Below are 25,999 nucleotides of genomic sequence, written 5' to 3' on the forward strand. Positions count from 1 at the left end.
TGCAGTGTTTTTCCATTAGATTAGTAAACATTTCATAAATACATTTTAGTCAGTTAGTTTTAGTATGTTATATTTTAATACACTTATCCAAAAATGACTTAAAAAAAATAATTATAAGCACATGGATTATAGAATAAAATGCCATTACTTCAATCCCTCTTGATTTCATATAATATTCATCATGTATATTCTTTGAACTATCTGCAGACACAGTTAGAAGGTCTTGTAGATATTTGAGCAAGGATTAACAGCATTATGGATACAATAAAAATCTATGCCATGGTATATTTCTTACCCACAAACATATTCATTAACTTGGAATCATTGAAAATATTGAGTATGGTAAACTTTTATGTGCTACCCAATATCTTGAAGATTTACTGAGATCAAATTATCCTAATCATAGAAGCTGCGGGAGGGAGAAGAGAAACCTCTAGTGCTTCAGCACTTCTTCGAACGATATTCATAACTTACTGTTTGCAGTTTTCATACCTATGCACTGTCATTAAATTTCAAACAGGCTTGTAGCTAGACTTTAACCATTCAAGTATAACTATCTCCTGGATGGATATATTGGGAAATGAAAATCATTTCATCCAAAGAAAATTGGTCAGTCAAAAATAACGCATCACAAATGTATTCTGCTGACAGAAATCTATGGCAGATAGGCCCTCGGGAGGGAAATGGGAAAGAATTTTGAGGCTATATTAGCCCAACAAATACAATGAATGGTGTGCACTATCTCATATTGTCATTGCTGATACTACTGTGGAAATTTGCATCATTTCAGGAGGTGAATAGACTTCTTTCCCAAGATTCTTCATATAACCACACCATCATCCACATAATACTTTTAATAAAAGAAATTCAACTCACCGTGTAAACTATATTACCGAGAAGGAGATAGCCACCTTCCCTACCATTGCCCCAGATAACATCCTTCTGAAGTGCTAGATAAGGCAGCCAATAAAGTAGCACAGAATGGATAAGTGCATTTCCAATCCATACCCAAAACACACGAACGTTAAAAAATTGTGAGGATTGAGTTGTTTTATAAAGACTAGGATATTTCATCATGGTTTCTGCACTACAAAGTCTATCAAAAAGTCCCATGGCCAATGGTGGAGCTGCTGTGAAGAGCTAAAAGAATTGAGAGAATGGTCAGTATTATTAATACAGTGTGATATAATAAAATATACACATTTTTTTCTTATTCATCTATTAATTTTTTCAAAGTGAACTATAAGAGAAAAACTGATGATTGGTCATCACATGACCTTTCAAAGTTAAAAACATGAGCAACTGATTACAAAAAACAAAGTTTTTTTTGACACATTACTATATTGTCCATAAAAAAATGAATCAATGATACAATTAATAATGTATTCAGTGGTTTATCATAAAAATTAGTATTTATAATACCGACAGTCAATAACCAACATCTGATATCACTTTGGGTGATAATTTAGAGATTGCAATCTTCCTTTTTAACCTCAAAATCTAACATATTATAATCCTTATATTTATTTAGTTTCTATCATGTCACTCGTTCAGAGTGTCGCACAATTAAATTCTGAATTTGGCATTTTTTTATATTTTAAATACAATGAGAACATATAATTGATTTTTACAAATATGTACTTTCTTTCAGATAATAACAACATGAAAATTATTGAATTGACTTCATATATGTAAAGAATGATACCAGACACTTCAGAGGTACAGAACAATTTTTCATACACATAAAATAATGATCAGCAATGACATCTTCAAGCAGCTTAATTTAAAAAAAGAATTCTTAAAAGCAGGACAAGGTAAATATTAATAAGCACAATAAAAATATGTGTCAATACTGGTTTTAGGCCTTAAGGTCAATGAACAGGGTATTTCAATTATCATATATGGAGATTCATATATCATTTGATGGAGAGACTGCTTTCCTAGTAGCATTTGTTTTTAGGGGAGGCAACCAACAGCAGCTATGGCCATATGTGCGATTAGAGATGGATAGGAAAGGAGGAAGAGTGGAAAGAAACCCAGTGTTGGCATTAGCCTACTCTTAATGAAAAGTGCCAAGCGGTCCAGTTGCAGTTTTAATGCCTCATTTGATGGATGGCGTACTCAGTCAAAGTTGAATAGCTTTAGGCATGATGTGATGGAAGTCGAACATAATGAATAACTGATCGTAGTATCCTAGCAATGATGTAATACATCGAAACCCAGTCGTAAAATGAATTTTATCCAGTGGAAAAGTGCTACGATCAGTTATTCACTCAAAGTTTTCTCCACCAAGTACCTCAAGTACCTAATGATCCCTCTCTGTTTTCCTTAGTCATGTAAATGACAGTAAATTTAGCAAATCTGTGGAGTCAATTAATGTTTAAGTGTACTAATCTATCCCTGTTAAGAGTTCAGGCAAGTCTTAATTTTCTAGCTGATTTATGGCATCTCTTATAAGGCTGTCAGCACTCAGAAGGCAAGGTTCAGGTTACCAAAGGTTCATATTGCAACCAATTCATGATGAGCTTTGCATTGCTCATAAAATGTGTATGAAGGACATTAAGAGAATTTATGGCTGCTTTAACAAAATAATTCAGGCCATCAATCCAAACAATAAAGATTCCTCTGGAAACTCACAAAGGAATTGTTACTGGTTGCCAGGCATGATGTTTCACAAATAGTCAAGGGTAAATTGTCCTCACTTAATTGCAAATCACTTTGCTGAACCTGTGTCTAGTGCATATAAACCATATTAACCATCAACAAGTGAATTCACCTGTGATAATGATATTTGTTTCTCATTATGGAACTGGGCAGGAATTAAAAATTGTAAACTTAAACCCTTGAAGCCCAATAAGGGACCAGAGGCAGTAGCACGTGTAACAGCAATTACTTCCATCAATTTTCCTTTAAGATTATTACGAGTATTTCAGCCTTATGGCTAGGATTGCAAGGAAGAAAAACACCCTTTTTGCGACAGCACTATTTTTAAGATCTTATCAATAATTAAATTTTCTTTGAATATTCATCTTTCAGAATATATTTTAAAAGTTTGTATGGATTTATGCTTATTCTTTTCCATGTCTTATGTTGAAATAAAAAAATTATTTTTCCCTATATATGTGCCCTATTCTACCTTCAAGTTATTTCGTAATATAATTGAGTAGTGGAGGAATAAAAAGGGTTGGAGGCCGGAGTGAAAGTTGGTGGGAACTCATAAATCAGTTATATTTGGATATGATTATTCTTTAGTCGGCCAGTCAGCCAAAGGGTTCAAATCGTTGCTTAGTGCATGACAAAATCAGGGTGGCAGGTATGGGATGATAATTAATCATCAGAAAACAAAGGTAAAGTAAAGGCAAAGCTTCTCAAGAAACAGAGAGGCTGAAAAAACATTCAAGTTGGGAGACATAAACAAGAGGAGGTAGAACAGTTCACCCATTTAGGTAGTTTTTCAGAAGAAAATGGGCAAAGTGGTACAAAACAAGGACATACATTAAAATAAGAATTGAATGCTTAAATATTATCTGCATTGTAATGCTGAAGTCAGTAACAAAGGGGATAATTCCAGGAAAGCAAGTTATCGGGAGGAAAAGAATAGACATTTTGGATGGAATCAAACGATATTTTGTGACATTTTAGCTACGGCTTAGGAGTACAGCTGTTTGTAGTGCCAGGGTCCATCAAAAACCTACCCTAAACTGGCAGACTAAGGCTAATCATAATTTGACAGAGAATTGAACTGGAATATGATAACTAAATGTAATACATAATGCTTATTTTATAATTATGAGGAAATAATTTACTCACCACATTGTATAAACCAATGGACCACCGCTCGAAGAGAATTTGTCCTGACCATCCCGAATAAATGGCAAACCACAGTTCTATAACATACAGGCAAATATTCTTGTAGAAACTGTACAGTATAAGCTTGCACATGCGACTATAGTTCCAAGCTCCATGAACAAAAAGGAGTTTTGTCAGAAAGCGAAACTGTAAATAAAAAATACATTATTGAAATTGATTCTACATCAGAAACACTAATTCTATGAAAAAATGATAACAACAAAATACAACTAAAAACATTGGAATGGAACTTACATTATGTCTAAATTACACAAAATGTCATATACAATGGTTTATATTATTTATGCAGTGATAATAGTTTTTTTCATACTGTGTAATGAGCATGATACCACTTGAAACTGCTACTGATATTCATCAAATCAATTAGCACATTACATTTACAAAGTTTCGGTAGCTGGCAGCTACCCGCAAATAGGTGCCTTGTCCAACACGTTTAAAAATAGAACAACAAATTACAAAAACATACATACAAATACATATTATACAATATTTTAACATCAATTATCTTCAAAAAATTCCTGTATTGAATAGTAACACTTTTCAATTAAAATGTTCTTTATTTTTTCCATAATATTGTTTGTAATTATACCATCAAAGTGTTTTAATCTTACCCTGAACTCATTATTAATCTTAATGCCCATATAATATGGTGAGTTTTCTAAAATTTTTAGCCTATGAGTGGGGATGTCTAGCAGGTGTTTTTTCCTCGTGTTGTGGTGATGATGGGTTTGGTTGCTGTAGAACATATCCAGATTACTATTGACATACCGCAATAATTCGTATATTTATAGGGATGGTAAGGTTAATATTCTCAGTTTTTTAAATAGAGGACGACAAGTTTCTCTGTAGTTGCTATTTGTCATCAATTTTATTCAATTTGAAACTTCAATTTCCCTGCTTTACGAAAAAATTCTATTGTAAATGAAGGTACCTGAGCAATAGAATAGTCAGATGCACAGCAAGCCTGCAAACCCTCTTCACCAGATATTCCAATACCAACATGAGCTTTCTGAATCATTGCAACATCATTGGCACCATCTCCTATCGCTAATGTGACAGTTTTTGTATGAATAGTTACATACTCCACCACCTAGAAGAGAAATATTGGGTTATATTTATGTGACTTGGGTGCAAAAGAAAATCAAAGAATTGACTTAATCACAGGAAGCAGAGTAAAACAATTTATCCTGGTTTGATGAAAAATTTCAACTTTTCAAAAAAAATATATAATTTGAAAATATCCATACTAAAAAGAAAGACTCGTACTTTTCCACAGATTTTGGTTAAAATCTGTGGAAAAGTAAGAGTCTTTCTTTTTAGTATGGATATTAAATACTTCCACGAAGTGAAGCCTGAAACAATAGAATATAATTTGAAAATGATTGCATGCATAAAAAAATTATTTGGCAAAGTTATCAAAGAGATCAAAAGGCAATATTTCATTTCCGCAAACAATTTACTTAGTCCATTTGTGAAAGATATTTGAGCTTTCATTGCTTTCAGAACTAAATTGTGAGATAACACACAACCCATTTCCAAAACTTAATTGCTATGATTGTTAACAGTTACATAAATAAAGTTGTAATTTATACCACCTTAACAGAATGCTGATAGTCATATGTCCCTTTTAGAAAACTGATATTTTATTATAGACTACTTATGAGATGATAAGTTTTATGTCTTAGTATAAAGTGCAGGGTGATAAAATTTGAATACCCAAGTAAGAACACTTCACACAAGTCTGTTATATTACAGTAACAATATTACCTCAGCCTTCTGGATGGGAGATACCCTGCAGCATATCACGACTCGACAGCAAATGCATAGGTCCAGGAAGTCCTTTCGAATTTCACAACCTAGGGCAAACTTGAGAGTCTTCCCATCAATAATTACAGCAACCTCACTCTCAGCCCTCATATCTCTCATTTCCTTCAAGTCTGCCATATGTTTACTAATTGCCTCACGGGTACTCTGCCAAAGTCAACAAAATCAGGTCACAAAATATAGGGTTCAACTGATAAATTACATTTTTAATGAATCAAAAATGCTCTAGTTTATTTGACTATATCAAAGCTAAATCTATGGCTTAGTAATAAATATGCCAAATGATGACAAAATCAGCCAAAGCAAATCTCCTGGTTCACATTTAGAAAGTGAGCACCTTGAAGGTAATTTAAAATTATTCTCCTCCACACGCAATTACAATTAGACCTGAGAAAGGATCACGGTGAATAGTTTTCAAAATTTCTGCAAGATAATCTTCTCTAAATATAAAGTACTGGAGTGGTTATAATGCTGAATCACAAGAGACATTTGAGTGTCTTATGTAAATATATAAATTTAAATCCATGCATATTTTTTATATAAATTCTGATAAAAAAATGGGTACAACAAGTAAATGAAAGATATTACCATATAAAATAATAATAATTCCAACTTACATCTAAGCTGTCTGCATTCAAAAGAAAAAGTGAGGTGTCAGGATTAATCAGTTTGCAAGAGTAGCCGATATTGATGGCAGTTTCTTGTTTGTCACCAGTCAAAACCCAAAGATGAATATCAGCTTTCAAGAGGGCAAAAATGGTGTCACCCACCTACAACAGTATAGGAGTAAAAATGACAACATAACTATCAAATATTATAATATATCATGCCTAATAAGTTATTTTAAATAATTAGAGAAAGCCATATCATGGAGTGAATCACACCTTAATGCTTTATCAATAATTACATTCATCCATTCCTTCCTAACTTTTGCCAGCTCAAACTGAAACTTTTCCTCAAACTACAAATTTTCAGTATTTATAAATAATGTATAGAAAAGAAAAGATTCCCATAAAAATGAGCGGGACAAATTTGGTGTTGGTACTAAAATTAAACCTCTTCCCAATTTTTCAGTCAGAACAGACAAAAGAGATAGTTATGCAATTATGCTCAGGCAAAGCATTCCAACTCACGCCATTGATGGACAATCAGTTAATTGTCATCAATGATCACTCTTTGCCCTGGCTTTGGTAGCAAAGAGCACATGAAGAAATGCCTTGAATATCTCAAATTCTATTGTATTTCTCCATTTAATACCATACTTTTGCTCCTTTTTATTCCTATCAACTGCTGGAAACAATATAAGTTCCATTTTTACATTAAAATTTCTCAAACATTACATAAAAATAAAGAATACGATTACTGTTTCTACAAAAATGATTTTAATCAAAGCGCGAAAATTAGCAATAGGTATGTCTATTGCAGATTTTTCAGGGACAACATCATGGTGCGAGAGATTCATAAAAAGAAATGGTCTGTGCATACATACCAAAACTACAAGAGCACAAAAATTGCCACTTGATATGAAAGAAAGGTAATAAGGCACCAACACATCATGTCAAACTGATGGGAAAAATGTAACGACCATCGATTTCTAGTGTTAGTGATTGAAAAAGCCCTCGTTGCCAGTAAAAAGTGAGACAATCATAATCCCTTTTTTAAAAATGTGAAATTAACTACAGAAACAATTCAGTAGCAGTGATGATGAATTTTTTGGATTTCACGATGACTAAACTTTGATATAGCAGCTAATTTTTTAATGTAACAATTCCATTTTCTTCATATTTAGCATTAACATTTAAATACTTTGATCCTTTTCTGCCTGAATCAAGTATTTTTTGTAAGTTCTAACCTGAAAAATCACAGTGTATCTTATGGGCTGGGAAATAGGATATTGTGATTTTGAATCATTTCACTTAGTGTTGGATTGTTTTTAATACTAGGTAGCTAGAAGAGCTTCATCTTACTCACAATCAGCAAAGCTGTATTGGTGCTAGTGAGATGCAAGTTTCATGTGATAAACAAACAACTTACATGGAGAAAATAATGGGTTAAAATTAAAATTTAATGATTAAAAGATCATAAAAAAGGAAATCTCATTGGTTTGAAGTTTTGATTAAAATAGGAAACCACAGTTCTTCCTCATGTTATTCTCCATAACCTAACATATGCCACCCTCATGTTTATAATTGGTCAACAGATTAGTGGACCAACTGAACCATATACCACCTTAAGTCAGGAATAGCATAAGAAAAAAGTATATAGCAGGAGAATATAATCCAAAATTGCATATAAAAGTTTTACTTACACCATCTTGTAATTTATCTTCAATAGCAGTTGCTCCAAGAATAACCAAATTGTTTTCTATGAGATTGGCAGCATCTTCTATTTTTCTTTCCCGATACTGAATGGATGTAGATGCTTTGTAATAGGTATTTTTCCATTCCTAAATCATTGAATAAATGAAGAAAGGATTACTCGTCATTTCTGCACTTAAGGATTTACATTAGCAATAGATGAATTAAAAAATACATGGAAGTTGAATACATGGAAGAACATTTAGTAATACTACATTTGATCGATAGCACGAGGTTAAAAAAAAGTTTACTTAGAATTCCCACTGAAAACATATCACAACAATCATATTTCATGTCCATTATCAATACCCCCAGAGAAGCAGATCACAATGATTATAAAACATCTTGACATAACAATTAAGGACCAACAAGGGGAGTTGGTAAATATATTTCCAAGTATGAATTGAAAAATTCATACTCCAACAGGCTGATGGAAACCTAAATTCGTCAATAGGAGCAACACAATATAATTGCATTTCCAGGGGAAATTAATCAACATACAGGTAGAAATGAGAGAATGGCTTGCATGATGAAAATAGCTCAGATTCTAGAATTGCTTTTTTGAATTTATATCACTTCAATTCCTAGAAATTCATGCATAAAATACACAGCTTTCACTTTAGCACCCTCTGACTACTTAAACAACAGTCAGAGACCAAAAAGTCAGTAAATAGCATTAATATTTAAAATATTTCAGCATAGAAGAATAATTATGGTGAACTTGAAAACTGAATCAATTTACATATTCATTAACCTAAAGCTGAAAAATTGTATGAATCATAACTGCATTACAGGAGTATATCAGCATTGCACATTCATATATACCTGCACTTGATAATTAAATAAACTACGTTATAAATGATTTTCAATCAGATTGTAATTCAACTATAATTTTAATACCATTAAATTCCAAAATGAACTCAAAGGAATTTCATTAATTGATTTGTCACAATATTTAAAGTAATAAATTATAAGAAAAGCAACATTTTGACCAACCAGATTACAATTGAGCAAAACCACCCAAGTGTATACTAAATCTCTAAAACCAAACCTTTGATGAAACCTGTTCATTCTTATTTTCGCCCCACAATTTTTTGGATATTTTGACCTGCATGGCAATTTTTGCAAGAAAATACCTTAAGATGTCCCACAATTCACTCATGGATGAAATCACTTAGAGTCAACTTTCAATTTTCAACTGACCTCATAAAACTCATCAGATACATCTGCCACAGCACAGCATAATGTTCTCAGCCCATCAGCAGCAAAATGTTCCAAATGCTTTAGAGTCACGTCTTTTATGTGCTGAGATTCTTCCACACCAATCCCCCCTGCTTCACCCACTGTTCCTGGCCCAGGGCCACCCCACGCTCCAGGGCCACCTCCTGCTGGAGCCAGCCTTTCATATATTACTGTATCAGCTCCCTTGCAATAAAGTCTTATGCGCCCATCAGGTAAGCGCACTACTACAGACATCCTTTTCCTAGTTGACGTGAACTCTAAAATGTGAAGCACTTCAAACAGTTTCTTTTCACCCAAAGCATCCACCTCCACTATTTCAGGTGTCCTTGTCTTCAACACATACCCAAATTTCCGAGCACCATTGACTAAAGCTCGTTCATCTAAAAGAGAACAATAAACACTATAAGATACAACACACACACAAACAATCACTTCTAGCGCACAAAAATAAAGTTCAAAGTCATTCCATTTTTGCACAAGATCCTACAAAAACTCAACAGGGTAGAAAACCTTTGCACTTGTTCAACTCATTGCAAGGAAATGCATCCTTGTAAATTAATGAATTAATAACACATTGAGAACTTGATGAATAGAAATTTTTATTTTCAGCACTCTTTAAAAAGACTAATCATTGTTCACTGTACACTAATAAGATGTGAAGATTAATTACTTGAGTTTGAAAGAAAAACTTGTCTAGTGAATTAAACAACAAGCATGGTGTGAGGAATGGGAAATCCTCTTGATACAATCAATATATAATCCAACCATTACACAGTGGGACATTGGATGATTAGTGCTCTAATGTATCCTCCAAGTTACAAGCATTGCTTCCACATAAATCCAAAGAGCTTACTTTGCATTTGAGTTATTTCATTTGATGATATTTATTTGCAAGATGAAGGATACTCAATGAGTTGTCATTTTTAAACAAATTCTTCAATCATACCATAAAATTCAAACATGGTAAAAAAGTAAAATGTAGTAACAAGGAGGACTAAATATTAGGTCTCTGTTTGGACCACTGATCACTCAGTAGAATAAGATAACCAAAGATTTTAAGAGGTTACCATACATTTCAAGCAACAGATGACTGCGCCATTGAGAAAATACATGGTTTCTATAATAAATCTCTTTTGGTTCTTTAATAAATATACAGAAATTGCAGAAACTATTGAAGAACAACTGTCTGTTATGAAAAAATAGCTAACACTGACCTTCAAGAGTCAATGAAAATGGCCTATGCTTAACCTTTTCTTTGATAAAATCTTTAAATTATATCAATAAAAAATCTGATCATAATTTCCTTTTCTTTGGCTACTACACCCTAAATGACAGGCTAGCCTAAAAAAATAACACTGATTGTGAATCAATTGTTAATATACCTGCTTTAGAACCCAGAAACAGTGATTCTGCCTCATTACTATTAACATATTTGGAAAATATAATATATTATCATTATTAAATTGTTATTTGGTAACCAAATGGTAACAGTCTAATAAAGCTAAGTGGTTAATCTTAACCGCAGGAAACCCAAGTATTTGAGTTAACTTTTTTAAAACACATGTTTTTGATTCAATATTTTGACTCTGCTAAGGCACTGTAGATAAAAACTTTTATTTAAAATATTTTTTCCAAAATATTTTCCTAACCATTCTTCCTTCATTATTTACATAATATGATTCCAGGAAGTTAAAGGTCGAATAAATAGTATTATTATTCAAACAATAATTTAATTCACAATATAACTAAACCTAATTTTGAAATGAGAACTTAACTACTCGGTTCTTACCAGGTGAAGCAGCATAATAAGTAAGAGGCCCACCATCCTTGCCCCCACACTCTGGGATGACTGTATGGCAAACTGCCATTAATGTCAGAAACTCTCGAATAAAAGGTGCAGCTTGATCATTATGCCGCAAACTCTATATGAATCAATAATATAAAATATCATTGCAGCAACAGGAATTAAATAAAAAGATTCACCTATATTCCATCACAGATTCCAGACACCAATGGAAAGCCAATTCAAACCCCAATGGGCTTACTATAAATAGTAAAAGTTCACAGTGAAAAAGCAGTGAAGTAGGTGGAGGGGAGGTGAACATTATTAGGTGTCATTGCAAACAATATGGCAGTTTTTTTTAATTTAAAATCTATAACACCGATCAATTATAAGAACAATTTAAAGCAGATTTTTCCTCCCACATACACAGACAAATATGCAAACCAATTTTGTCATTACTTATTAATTTTTTTAGAAATACAATTTTTGGATCTTCAGATTTACAATGTTTTACTGAATTTTAAGTGAAACCATTTAGGACTACACTGCAGTATCTGGAAACTAGCTGGGGACTGGTTCAAAGAAGCAATAAGTGTGTATTTCATTACTTGGTATTTTCAAATGCTGAAAGATGATAAAAGTAAAGAAAAATGGCAATAACATGAGGTATTTGGGTGGAACTCTTGGTTTTGGGAAATATAAGAAGAGAAGCTACTTTAGTGAAAATGGTTGGTGTCACAAAAAATATGTGCAAATCAAGAAAATTGACTCTGGGAATTTTAAATCCAATTTTTCAATACAGAAATTGTTCTCATAATTGTGATTTAACAGGATTTTACTGTGATTAGAGGATTAGTAATAGAGACATACATTTTAAGGAGGCAAAAACTGTCCAGAGGTATGCTTGAAGTAAAGCAAAGTAGACAAATAAGCTTCTTTAGCTGGATAGACACATACCACAAGTAAAAACTCTTTCTTTTAATTTTAATCCCCAGAAAAGTCATCTCCAGTTTACATGCAATCCATTAATTAAAAAATTGTCATTCTTGAGACCACAATAACTTATGAAACAGCTAATGAAGAATGCGATTCCTTCGAATTAAAAAGAAACTATTTTTTCATTTACCTCAATAATTGGACCTTGAGTTGGGTCATTATCTTCAAGAGTATATATCTGAGCTGCAATGGAGCACTTCTTAAAATCCATCACATTTCTTGTGAGTGTTCCAGTCTTATCTGAGAAAATATACTTTACCTGAGTAGAGAATAATTTTATTAGTATAATGATTTCATAGCAAAATTTCCAAGGGAAAAGGTATAATGGAATAACACTTGTAATGGAATTATTATAACAATTATAAAAGAATCACAAACCTGTCCTAGTTCTTCATTGAGGTTGGACGTTCTTGCCATAGCTGGAGTATTACTCTCTTTATGATACATATCAATATCCATATTAATAAATGTAGCCTGTAAGAAAAAGAAAGAGTCAAAACTGTGCACCTAGTAACTGACTCAGTACGTCTATTACAAAATGTAATTCCATTTGATAAACGACCGTTCTTGGTGAATAAATTCCAAAAATAAATGCTTGGCTGATTATTCTTAGCTTGTCTATTAAGTTTTCAACCACTTCTTTGCCTCAGTTTTACAATATCAAAGCCAATACAAAGTTTTATACAGGTTTTATTAATCAATCGATTTAAAACATTCAAGGATTATTAATCAATTCAAAGCACAGTGAAACTGTTCCAGGGTAAAGGCATGATTGAACAAAGTAAATTACATATCACAAACCACTTTCCAATGAGCTAATGCTTATCATGTGTTCACTGTTTGTGATTACTCCATAATTATAACCATAGTTTAGAAAAAAATATGAAAATGTTAAGCTTTGCAAACATAAAGAATTTTAAATCTAGAGCAATTATTTTTGGATTTCTCCAAACATTGTTTTCCATATATACAAAATCTACTTCCTTTCATGGCATTAGGTCAAATTTTACTAAAGGAATGAAAGTTCTTGGTGACTGTGCCACCTACCTGAATGTATCTCACCACTTCCAGAGACACTTGAAGGGAGATAGGAATGAGATTGTTGAATAAAATGATGAATGTGAGGAGGTTATAACCAAAATTTACGCTGACTAGATCTGTAGGAAAATAATAATGAAAAAAAATTAACACAGCCCACGGAAGAGTACAGAAAATAACTTATTCTTTAAAGAAAAATATTTGATGTGAAACACTTTCAAATTAGGAATTATCTACATACTGAATGACTTTAATTTTCATTAGAAGTTTATACATGCATGGATAGACATCCTCCCATCCCAAACTCACCATCTAAGCCTAGGTACCAGTCATTTGACATATGAGATTTAGTCCAAAATTCATTGAATATAGCTGAAGCTAAGCATAACACAATCAGGATAAAAAAGAGCCACAGGATCTGAAGATTGGTTATTCGGTCCACAGTGGAGCGTTTTAGGGGGGCAGAGGTTGAGTTCATCATGAGTTTGGTCTCATGCCCAGTGTACACCACCACTCCAAATACCCAGTTGGTGTTCTGTAGCTTAGCTCCCCGAAGAAGAATTTGATCAGGTCCCAGAGGTACAATCCTTTACAAAAAGGAGAAAACAAATAAAATTGCACTAAAAATAAATGAATTTACATATTAATATCTCAAAATTTGCATAAGGGCAAATGAATAAGACAGATTGCTGTTTAGCTCTTGCCTTGAGACAAACTGGATAAACAACATCACTGGCTAATAAAAAGAGACGTTTCAGGCATTATATAGTGGAATATTATAATTAATTAAAAATTGGCAATTTTTGACAAAATAAAATTTATTAATGCGACCAGTTTCAATGTAACTACATTGAAGACCTGACAATGATGTAGTACATTGAAGCCGGTCACATCAATAAATTTTACTTTGTGGAAAATTGGCAATTTTTAATTAACATAACTGGCAACAAATGCCTCAAAATTTCTTGATAGAATGCAGTTGACCAGATACCTTCCAGGGCATCCATCAATGAGCCACTGGCAAAATTTGGCAATGCTTACAGGTGGTCATTTAACTAAGGAATATCTTAAACAATATAAGGGTAATGAAATTTTTAAACAGCAAAAAGGCATGACATCATCTGCTTGCAGATATATTCTTATCCATTTCTTAGAAGCCAAGGGCTTAATCATGAAATGAGACTTTAATGCGTGAATATACAAAAATATCAATCATAAATTGAGTAGTTTTAGGCGTGATGTGGTGGAATTCAAACATTGTTAAGAATTGATTTTGGCAATTTTCCACTAGGTTTACCACTTGGAAAATGCCCACTTTCCGTTTTTTATTAATATCAATAATGTTTGGTAAATAGTTAAAAATGAACATCAATATGCTGCATATATATGAATAATGCAAGAGGACACAAATTTAAACTTGCAATTTAAATAAATATTCACTTGAATTTTCCGCAAAATTCCATTTAACATCTCAATGTAAAGAAAGAAAACCGTAAAACATATAGCTGAGAGGCAGAAAATTTACAGCATCAGTTTTTAATGAGATTTCAAGGACAAATTGCATAAAATGGTGAAAATAAGTGTCCCTTTAATTCACAATCCTGGATAACATTAATAAAAACCATGCATGAACTTACAGAAATACACTTGATTACAGAATCATACCATGTGAAATCTCCAAGAGGTTGTTACTCAACCATTAAATTAATTCTTAATACCTTTCTACAGATTCCCTTACTTTTATCTTTCTCAAAAGTATTTTTGTTTATATTTTAACTGATACCATAGTCAATTTATATTAATTTAGCACAGGGAAATTTCATCGATGTATGCACCAAATTTCCTTAATATAATATATTGGTGGTTTTATCTAGTATTTTTGTCAACGAATGGGATTATTTGACAACTTTGCTATCAACTCTGCCACAGTTCATCACCACTACCTAATTAAATTTACTTTACTTACGGTTTCCCACTACGCCTCAGCACTCCAGTGAACTCATACAAATGCCTATTAGGAAGATCACACTCAATTGTTGCTGTGAATTGGTCCAAGTCTTTGGTCTCCAGTAACATTGCTGTCTCTGGAACACCTTGGCGTATTTTGAGATTTGTCTCCCCATCTAGATTTGCTGTTTCGATGTAGCAGAGTGCTTGAGGCTCACTGAAACAACATAAACATTATGGAGCATAGTATTTGAGCCATAGAAAACTGCAGCAGTTCCATTAATATTTTGAAATTAAATATGCCCCAAATATACCTGAGAATAGAGTAATATCAGCACACATTTTATCTTCAATTATATTAAATGAATTCTTAGAAGCATAAGGCATGAGAAATACTGTTCTATACTTATGAGAGTAAATCAGCAGTTTAAGTTTAAGCTCAACTTTCAAGTAAGTCACACATAAAGTAATATAATGATACACCCTCAATAATACTACCAACCTGGATGACAGGATAATGAGGTCAGCAGGAAAAAAATGGTCATTGTGCACTTTGACAACATCACCAACGACCACATCCAACCACTGGACCCACTGCCAGTGTCCATCACGAAGGACCTCCAACTCACGGTGGTTGATTTCACCATCAGCTCTGTGTCTTTTCTGCAAGTGAAAAATTTAAAAGCTGAGAGAACAAAAATTTTACTCATAAATATAATGAGTTAGGACACTGCCTTGTAACCCCGAAATTATGCACTATAAAAACATATTGCACTACAGAAGAGATTCACCACCACCTAAAATTACATGTGTAACACCAGTAACTTCCAAATATATTCAGAATCAACAAATTTCAAAAACCTTCAGTTTTTCTGTAATAATCCCTCTTAAAAATCCATTCAATAGAAAAAAGTCATTGCTTTCTACCCAAGTCATACATATATGATCTGATTTCAATAAAAGTGCAAACTCATATTACATACATGCATGTCTAACTAAAAGTGAAAAATTCAATCCTAAAGCTTATTCAAGAATCAAGTCTCTCTCACTATTCTTCAAACACATTATGACTCACTGGCTATTGATTAGCAACAACTTAACTTTCAAATTAAATCGGCTACTTTTACTTAGTTATATTGTGGATGGTCGAAAAAGCATTCAAGAAGTATTTTTGTAATGTAATTTGTTTCCAGAAACAAAATATTTTCTCACCCCAAAGTAATCAACCTTAAAATTAGTTAATGGAAGGAGAAAACATAAACTTCTGGCATATGAAAATCATACATTCAGAGTAAGGGGTGCAGTTCTTTTCCCTAAGCCTCCTCCAATTTCCCACCAAGTTCTGACACCCAGAAAATCATATTACTTGGATTTCAGATGGATTCCATCAATTTTAGATTTCCCAGATACATCTTCGATAACCCTTTCGTCACTAGCTGACCAAAGACCTGACTTAGGTCTACCCGCAAGGCTTTTACCATGTTCACACTTCGGGAAAAACTGAGATAAGGCAAATCTAGTCAAAGAAGAACTGGATGAGGGAGGCAATTGTAGCAGAAGCATTTAGGTCATCAAAATATCAAGGGTTTTAAATTTCCTATTCAAAGCTCTAGGTGTTACCAGAGAAACAGCAAATGGAGGTGCTTCACTTTTTGGAGGCATTTCTATTTTGGAAGATCCTCTTGGCTATTCCCACATATATATCGTAGCCGAATGGTAATAATTAATGAAAATTGACAAACTTGAAGAAAAAAATCCAGCTAAAACCAAGAATAAGCAAACGATCAATGATGAAAAATATTACAGATATTGATTAGATTATTGAAAGTGTGAATCAGGCAATAAACTAAACATAAGGGAGTGATAACTTGCTACATATATGTATGCACTCGCTACTTTCACAGCCTTGTATGATTGAAGAGTAGGGTGGCATCTGCTCATCCCATTACATTCTCTGCTACTTTACCCAAATGCAAACGTTCTACTTCTTATTCTTGAATTCATATTTTTTCAACCTACCTCATACTGTCAATGACACTAAGTTATGGGAGGGGTAGGAGAAAAAGGTGCATTTTATTTATTTCATGTCAACATTTCACCTCTCAGAATATATAAATTATCAATTAACATATGTATTTATAAACCATCAACTTACCACATCTTCAATAATTTCTTTGATAGCCGAAACACTCAAGATGAAAATTAATGGTACTAATGTAGTGTATCTCCCTGTGGGAGACACATCAGGAATTTGCTGTAAAGAGATGAGTGAGATTAGTAACGACAAAATGTTAGTTTCATTTGATATTAAACCACAAAATATTAAATTTAAAGTTAAATTAGACGTAGTAACAAAATGTTATTCAGTGAAAATTGATTGACGAAAAAAGACAAAAGATAAAGGTGCCATGTCTTGGGTGTCATATCAGTTAAAGAGATATTTTCAATTAAAAATGCAAAAATAAATTCCCATATTGCAATCAGCAGAGCACCGACCAGGCAATTGTTTCCTAACACTGCAGATGTGCCTTCAATATGAGCCACAGAGTTGGGTGAGAGAGCTTCACATCATAACTATAGATGCATAAAGGGACCATATCTGCCATTCTAATCTGTCAGCGTGTTCACCAGAAAATTACGCATGGCACATCTGCCCATACATGAGCAGAGAGCATGAAATTCAAAGAAGATAATATCGCTGTCTCCTGGATAACTCTAATGCCAAGGGCATGTTTGCATGTACATACATACGAGGTCCGTCCGGAACCTATCCATCCATGCAATATTTTGAAAAAAATAGCTTACATAAAACAATGAAACTTAATCCCTTTCAAAGAACTCCTCTTGGGACCTCAAACACTTATCCTAGCATCTCTACCACCTTTCAAACAATCGGTAAAGTCTTTTTTTTCTGAATGGTCATCAGCTGCCTCGTCGCATTAACTTTTATTTCGTCAACGTCAATAATTCCGTACTGCAGTTGCAGGCGACCTGCTCCAAGCAGCAAACGATGATCCAGGTTTTCTAAAAAAATGGTCATAACCGGAGATGAGTCATGGACCCCTATGACCCTGAAGCAAAAGCCCAGTGTTCCCAACAGTCGGCTGATGAGAATAAAGAGAATGCGACGAGGCAGCTGATGACCATTCCGAAAAAGGACTAGGCCGATTGTTTTGGAAAGTGGAAGAGACGCTGGGCTAAGTGTTTGAGGTCCCAAGGGGAGTAATTCGAATGGAACTAAGGCCTAATTGTTCTAGGTGGGCTATTTTTCTCAAAATATTGCACGGCTGGTCAGTTTCCGGTGAGACCTCGTACATGCCCGTCACCAGCGAATACAACGAGCTCCTACGCTCGGGGTCTAATATTATTTCAATGCATTTTCGAGCGAGATATTCGCCGATTGGTTTCTTTTTTTCATTGACGTTTTAAATACTTTTTAAAATTTCTCAAAGAGCAGCGTTTGACAGGTGATTAGGCGACTCCAATCGCCATGCGCCTAACTTGTAATAAAAGCACGCGGTTTGAGCCCCGCTGCGGGCATGACCTTGCTAGGAGTAGTGTGATCGGCCCTGAAAACCTGATGGCAAACAGGAGGTGAAGTACGGTGGGTAAGAATGCCGCCAAAGACGTCCGTTAGGCAAAGAAATAATCATACGCCCCTTTGGTAGTCTGGCCTTTGTCTCGTGTTCTATTTCGAGATCTTTTTCCGAGAGAGTAAATTTTTTTCAATGGTAGCATTAACATTTTACTGTTTGGCTGTTAGCTAGACTATCGTATACATAGCATTTCCTTCTTGGCCACGATACAAATCGAGAATCCATTGCAATTCACAGGTGGCGAAATGGTTTCCTGCTCGAAATCTAAGGGGATGTTAACCACTTGCACGCCATGAAGTGGGATTCATCGGTATTCATGTTACCCTGGCAACCCCGAAAATGTTGTCTTAAGTCCTATTTCGATAAGGCCACGAAATAATGAACTAATAACACTCCAAATGATTGAAGAAGAAAAATAATTTATAACAGATGCCTCTCACCAAATGCGGCTGTAGCATAGGGTGACCACTCAATCAAATACTTCAAATTCACCGACATTAACTGTTTTTTCCAAGTCTATAATCGCAATTTTTTTGGAGTTATCGCGTACCCATTCTGAATTATAATTTTTTATTTAGCATCATGATGATTCGCAACTCAATGGCAATAATTGGCTCGCAATAAATTATCGTAATTTCACAAAATGGTTCCAACTTATGCAATTTCCAATTTCAAGGAGTGTGGTTCACACCAGTTTATTGAAAACATCATTACACTGATAAAAACAAGTGCTTTTCTGGATATCAAAATTTATAAGCCATTGACAAAGTTTTTCACATCTATGACATTCGCCATTCATCGGGTTAAAAGCAACCTACTTCATTAAGAAACCTAGCCTATGTTACTTTCTGAATTTTTACCCTATTTATGCAAAAACTAGCCCTTAATCCGTACCGTCTTGGCGTGATGTGTCCTCAAACAAACAAATTAATTTTCAGATAATCAGGGATTCGTGACTTAGAAGGAAGCCCATCCCTTGCTAATTACAGAGTAATTATGGTAAAGAAGGAAAAGGATCGAATGGAAATATTATCTACATATTGAAATGAAATAATTGATTTTGTAATTCCACACACTTCATTTAAAAAACACGACCCAGGTTTCGACGTTGAACGTCGTCATCAGGTGGTTCTCATAGAAGCTAACTTGGTATATATACCTTCTGATCAAGGGAGGGGGGTTGGCCAGAGAGGGTGGGTGGAGAGTAAAAAGGTACATGTATGTAGCTGGGAAGAAACGAGAATTACATCTTTCGGTGTTTAGGAGTGGAAGTAGACCTACAACTCTTCCAAGTCAACGATTGACACCCAAAGATGTAATTCTCTTTTCTTCCCAGCAACATTGTAACCTTTCCTACCTACATTGTAACTCCTCCACCCTGCCTCTCTGACCAACCGCCCTTCCCTTGATCAGAGGGTATATAACATACCAAGTTTGCTTTTATTCTCAAGAAACACGTCACCCATCAAGAAATATAAGTATTGATATATACAACAGCTATAAGACCAGTATCAATATACGTAGCACCTGCGTGGATGGGGCTAATAAATAGATCCCCGATGGGAAAACTTAATAGTACCGAAAGGAAGACACTACGAATGGCTTTTGGACTTCCTCCATGGGAAAAGAACGAAGAAATACAGGTATATCAAAAAATATATATAGAAAAACTGTTCACCTTTTTACTGAGGAAGAGTAAAATTTACTATGAAAATTTCACGGATAACAACAATAGCGCAATTACATATACAAAAATTAATAAAATTGGTCCATATGACAAATACAAAAGGCTAAATAACGTATTATACTGCTAAACCGCATGAAATAAGAAAAAAGGCAAATACAACGATGCCGGACTGGTATTCCAGAAAGTAAAAGGGAATAATCTACGAGGGTCATCCGGAAAGTAGTACCCGTTCGTGCCGCATGAAGTGCTGACGACGCGAGTAGCCGCTGGACGAGGTCAGATAGCTTCAGTGGCTTGTCTGCCTTCTCTGAGCCAAGTTGCGTGACGCTAGCATTGCCTGTGTTGTTTCTGTGATTGTTTACAATGTTTAAAAAAATTGAGAACGCCGCCAGTTGTGAAGTGAGGGCAGTGATTAAATTCCTCAATGCAAGAAACGTTCGCCCATGTGATATTCATCGCCAATTAAAGGAGGTGTATGGAGACAATGTAATGGACGAGTCGTCTGTTCGGCGGTGGTGTCGCAACTTCAACATGGGGAGGGGGAACACACACGACGATGAGCGTTCGGAGAGACCGTCTGTCATTACAGACCAACTGGTGAGCTCAGTTGACGAATTCGTGAGGAACGATCGGCGCGTCACAATTGATGACATCTGTGAGCATTTTCCCAATGTTTCTCGAACAATTGTTCATGAAATTGTTAAACACCATCTGCATTATGCAAAAATTTGTGCAAGATGGGTCCCTCGCGTATCTCAATGAGCTGGCGGCGAAGGACTATGCAGCAGGAATACAGAAACTTGTCACACGTTATGACAAATGCCTTAATTTGCTTGGAGATTATGTTGAGAAGTAGTTTAAAGTATCCTCTTTCAAATAAAATTTTTTATGTTTGTTAATATTTACTTTTGTGTCTTTATTTCACGAACGGGTACTACTTTCCGGATGACCCTCGTATATGACACAGAGCATAAGCCCAATAAGGCGACCTCTGATGAAAAAGCCGCCAGGCATATCGTCGTCGAGGACGACCTGATGTTGACGTTCAACGTCGAAACCTGGGTCGTGTTTTTTAAATGGAATTACAAAGTAAATTATTTCATTTCATTTCAATATGTTATGCAAATTCCATGAAGTTACGCCTGAGACAACAAATTTGATCTACATGTCATAGACAAGTAATTATAACCTAACCCATAGGATTTAATTAAATAAATTCAAAATAAAGAGTTGCAGACTAAGAGAAGAATACAATGACAGCATTCAACATAAAAAGTATGCAATTTGAAAACATGAAAGAATTTTGTTACTTAGAAAGCACGATAGAATGGTATAGTGAGCAATAATAGAATATTATCTACGGAAAAGTCTACCATCAGCTAAGGTTTCAAGCGAGGTAGAACGGAAAAGTTTATCAAAACATTTATATGAAACACGATAATCCATGGCAGTGAGATATAAAGAAGGACGGCGAAAAGAGACAAATGGAGGAAACGGAAATGCGGTCTCACAGAAGAATTATTGAGGCTAAACGAACGGATTGAATCACCGATGGACCACTGAAACTAAGACGAAAGGGAAGCCTTTTCTTTAAAAAATCTGCGAATATCAAGAGATAGATACAATCTTAAGCATTACGACATTTAGAAGACAAATATGGAAGTGAAAGAATGGGTAAGAAAATTTCACAAATGAAACGGTTAAAGGGAAAAGCTACGAAAAGATAACAACAGGAGAGGAAGATGTAAAGAGGTTTAGAAAAAAAATATGATGGCTGAGGTAAAAACAGAGTCGAGAGCAACAGAAACCAATTTTGGGATCAATGACATCTGATGATTACGTAAACAGATTAATACGGTCGCATGGCACAGAAAAACATAACACAATATGGTTTTAAATTGAGAAAAAAACAATTTTTGGCATTGAACGGGGGAAAAGTAACTTCAAGTTAATAAATAATGAATTAAATTAATCCGACATCACGATTATTTTATTTTTAAAAGAGTAATTCGAGTGATCACATTGAGTTCAGTGACACCTTTAATACTTTTGCCATTAACATGAGAATACCTCCATTTACACTAAAATAATGAATAAGTGGGATTACTGATAATAACATGCATTTAACTTACCTGTAATAATGCGATGAACAGGAAGAAACAATTAGAGTACCTACGAAATTGCTCAAACAGGAAGCTAGGTATGAAGGAATAGACCGAATATTTCGCGGTGGTTATGTAATTAGAACAAAACCTATATGGCTGTGGTCGGCCAAGGAAGATAACTCTGTGTTGCTCCCCACCCCCTTCCGTGCCACCCGCTCCGCCCTCTCCTTCCTCTGTGATACCCGACGTTCGATCATCTTCCTCTCCTTCCTCTTCATCCTCGTCTTCTGCAAAGAGAAGGAATAAGGATCAATTAATCATCAGTCGCCCTTTACGAAATATAATATAGCAATCAAAAGTTAATAGCCTACACATATAGTGCGAGTGATCCAGAAGAAGAAATTATAAACATTATTCTGAAATAAACTCGATGGTTTCAGGCTTCACTTTGTGGAAATCCATTCTAATAAACCTGATGATGTCGCCTATGCGACGAAACCGGTCGACTTGAAAAATAAAGTGTGGAAAAAAGTACCATCTCTCTTTTGATTTATTATTCTGAAAGGTAATCTATTATTGATGTGAAGTACAGTAAACTCTCATTTATCCGTGCTTATGGATTCATGATGAAGCGACATCGTAAAACACGGATCACCGAAATATGCGGAAAATATGGTCGCGATATAAAAGGATTCAATTCGTAAGAATCAAAATAGTTAAAAAAGTAACTGCGATTAGGAAACAAATAAAATCTCATTTTTCATTCCTTGTGATTAATTAGAGTTTTATAGTAATGGAAAGTGTACAAATTTTTCCTATTTTCAGCCAAGGGTCAAATTATAGTTTTAAAAGAACACAGAACAATCATCAACAGGCTAACAGAACGTATTGTCAGAAAGCTAAACCAACCACGTAGCAAGGATAAAGAAACAACAAGATTGGTGGAGGACAAATATTGACAAAAGATCGCCGATACGGATTCACATTCGTCATGTGATATCAATTAAAATAATACGGTGTAGATAGTTAATGACTTATTTGTTGCAAAGTAAAACGATATATCTGATCGCCTTAAAATAGAATGTGGCATTTTCTGGGCTAATAAAGGCGAGGCAAAGGATAACGGGAATGTAGGAATAGTGTAAAATATTTAAATCGAAACATTAAATACTATTGAAAACTTTTGATTTTGCGATCAAAATTAAATACGCTTAAGAAAGCCGGGGCGTTTAAAACATATTTTTTTAAAAAGTACATCGAGGTTTCAAAGCATTTAATTATATTTAAGAGTGTAATTTTATTAAAAATTTGAGGCGCTGGGAAGAGAGAATATCAAAGATAATCCACAAAACGGATAACCCGCACACCGTTAATCGAGAGTTTACTCAACACTCTGTTTTCTTTCCAGCAGTAATTTAATTTTTAGGTGCCTCGAAGTAAGTTTTGCGACAATTTCATATCAACGTAATGTCGTATAGATGTTCAAACCGCCTCTCGACAAAACTATACATGTATTAACCAACGGTGAAATAAACATTATTATTACTTCCTCAACTACCCTTTTCAAACACTTTGAGACACAGGTACTACCTCGAAAATTGATGGATCATGAACAGCTGTACGCGATCGTTAAATCCGCTTCCTTTTTCATAGACTGTCCTACCCAAAAATACCTTTACAAATACGACTTTTTAACGTGTAATTTTTAAAAGGAATGACAATAAATCTGCAGATTTCAGCTAACGCGAAGTTAAGAACAGATAGACTAAAACAAGACACGCAAAAAGCAATGAAATATCACTTTAGATAATCTGTTCCGAAACCAAGGAACGCGATTCATGTCATAACTGCGAAAACATCCCCAAGTATCGCAGGAATGCTGCGGATTAAAACATTCTTTAGGCATGAGAGACCCATGCTGAAAAAATAAAAGTGAGGCGGTTTTTGAGATTGAAATAACTAGAACGTCCAACACAATAAGGCCGATGGTTTGACGCAATGACTTTAATGGAGGAAGCACGAGGACTCAAAAAAGCAATAAACCGCGGTGGCAAGGGCCGGTTGAGATTACACTTGGGGGACTCGTTTATTAAGACAACGACTCAATTTACAAATCCTTGCATTTTTTTTAATTCAGAGCCTTCCAATGAAAATAAATTTTACTGAAAATTTAACGAATCCGATTCTCGCAGGTTATTAAACTTGTAATTTTTTTACATAACATTTACGACTGCTTTTGGAAGGCTTGTAAACGGACTTTTTAATTTTGGAGAAACTCTTGTAACGATCGAAAATGTTCAGGAATCACGGCCCCAGACGAGCAGAATTTCCTCCATTTCCGTTTCGCCGTCGACGATATCCCTGTCTATTACTGACAGTGTTTTTCCTCGACGCCTAACGACCATAAATTCTGATTCTACAACCTGAAAAGCACACGCAGCACGCTTCCACCATTTACAAAGAGACACTTGAGTTATCAAAAAACATACTCGCAGCATGCCATTTAACAGGAAACCTTATGGCGGCACAAGAAACCCGAACCCAACCCACGATATTTCGGTGAAGGGTTACATGGGTGGTACACCCATCAAGTCAATTAAAGGAGAAAATTAGAGCGAGAGAATCAGATAAGAAAAATTCTCGAGAACATTGAAGAGGGATAGCAAATGTCATGGGAGAAAAAGATGAAATTCGTTTTTAAACATCTAGGCGGAGACTGCGAAAAATGCTCGAATGAATTTTAATTGAATAGGGTAGAACAAAAGGCAGTCTCACATATACCTCGTCGGTCGGGGTCGTCCATTAATTATACAGCCCTGGAGACAGAAGGGATGTGTTGAGAGCGTTAGTTTTTATCACAATAGTGAGGAAGGTGATTAGCAGCGTGATGTAACGCGACATTTAGTCGTTATTATTCTTGACCTTGGAGGAAGAGGAGAGAGGGACGAAAGAAATCCTAAAATCTTCACCACATAATTAAAGGAATACCCATTATTGGCGACCTAGACACGAAGAGATGAAAATGCTCTCAATGATTATAAAACATTCCAGACAATAGATGGGATTATTCACTGCAACAATTACAGAGTGTAAAAATCATTCGCCTTGACTGGGATTCGAACCCAGATCCCTCAATATCCGGTCGAGTGCTTTAGCCAGTTAAGCTATCGAGGCGTCCTGTTGCTGGCATGCAGTTTCTTTGGAATTTGGGATTATTCATCATCACTCTGAAAATATTTCGGAGCTCAATTTCGCAAAATAGATTATGCTACATGATACCATACATATTCATGGCTCTCCGACTCGAAATACCACTGTTTTAACGAAGGATATGTTCATATCAACAGCTACTGCAAAAGTGTAGCCTAGTTACTTTGAATTGTTCGGGAAAACAAACAGCACATCGGATTCTCTATTAGAACGTAGGGACGTAATATTTCTCCGTGGGATTGGACCGGTTTCCCAACTTTCCCATTGATAGGGATGGACGAAGTTCACGTTTTGGTTTTTGTACGCTCATGCAAGACCCACGTCATTTTATCCGTAGAAGTTAC

At 34.8% G+C, this 25,999-nt stretch overlaps 1 protein-coding gene across 10 annotated transcripts in view; it reads right to left on the bottom strand.

Moving 5' to 3' along the window:
• Positions 1 to 25,999, bottom strand: part of ATP8A (ATPase phospholipid transporting 8A1) — a 302,393-nt gene that overhangs the window by 39,847 nt on the left and 236,547 nt on the right. For all 10 annotated transcript variants that reach the window (XM_071596985.1, XM_071596981.1, XM_071596980.1 and 7 more), the window contains 16 exons: positions 22,473 to 22,732; positions 17,213 to 17,311; positions 15,560 to 15,720; positions 15,077 to 15,274; positions 13,420 to 13,697; positions 13,120 to 13,229; positions 12,451 to 12,546; positions 12,203 to 12,331; positions 11,083 to 11,215; positions 9,255 to 9,673; positions 8,003 to 8,140; positions 6,312 to 6,464; positions 5,638 to 5,841; positions 4,802 to 4,960; positions 3,811 to 3,996; positions 877 to 1,140 (listed from right to left, as the gene is read on the bottom strand). In XM_071596985.1, the coding sequence (XP_071453086.1) occupies positions 877 to 1,140; positions 3,811 to 3,996; positions 4,802 to 4,960; positions 5,638 to 5,841; positions 6,312 to 6,464; positions 8,003 to 8,140; positions 9,255 to 9,673; positions 11,083 to 11,215; positions 12,203 to 12,331; positions 12,451 to 12,546; positions 13,120 to 13,229; positions 13,420 to 13,697; positions 15,077 to 15,274; positions 15,560 to 15,720; positions 17,213 to 17,311; positions 22,473 to 22,732 (2,987 nt within the window). The remainder of the gene's footprint in view (positions 1 to 876; positions 1,141 to 3,810; positions 3,997 to 4,801; positions 4,961 to 5,637; positions 5,842 to 6,311; positions 6,465 to 8,002; positions 8,141 to 9,254; positions 9,674 to 11,082; positions 11,216 to 12,202; positions 12,332 to 12,450; positions 12,547 to 13,119; positions 13,230 to 13,419; positions 13,698 to 15,076; positions 15,275 to 15,559; positions 15,721 to 17,212; positions 17,312 to 22,472; positions 22,733 to 25,999) is intronic.

Source organism: Hetaerina americana, unplaced genomic scaffold (assembly GCF_022747635.1).
Source record: "Hetaerina americana unplaced genomic scaffold, ioHetAmer1.1.p SCAF_8, whole genome shotgun sequence".
NCBI lineage: Eukaryota > Metazoa > Arthropoda > Insecta > Odonata > Calopterygidae > Hetaerina > Hetaerina americana.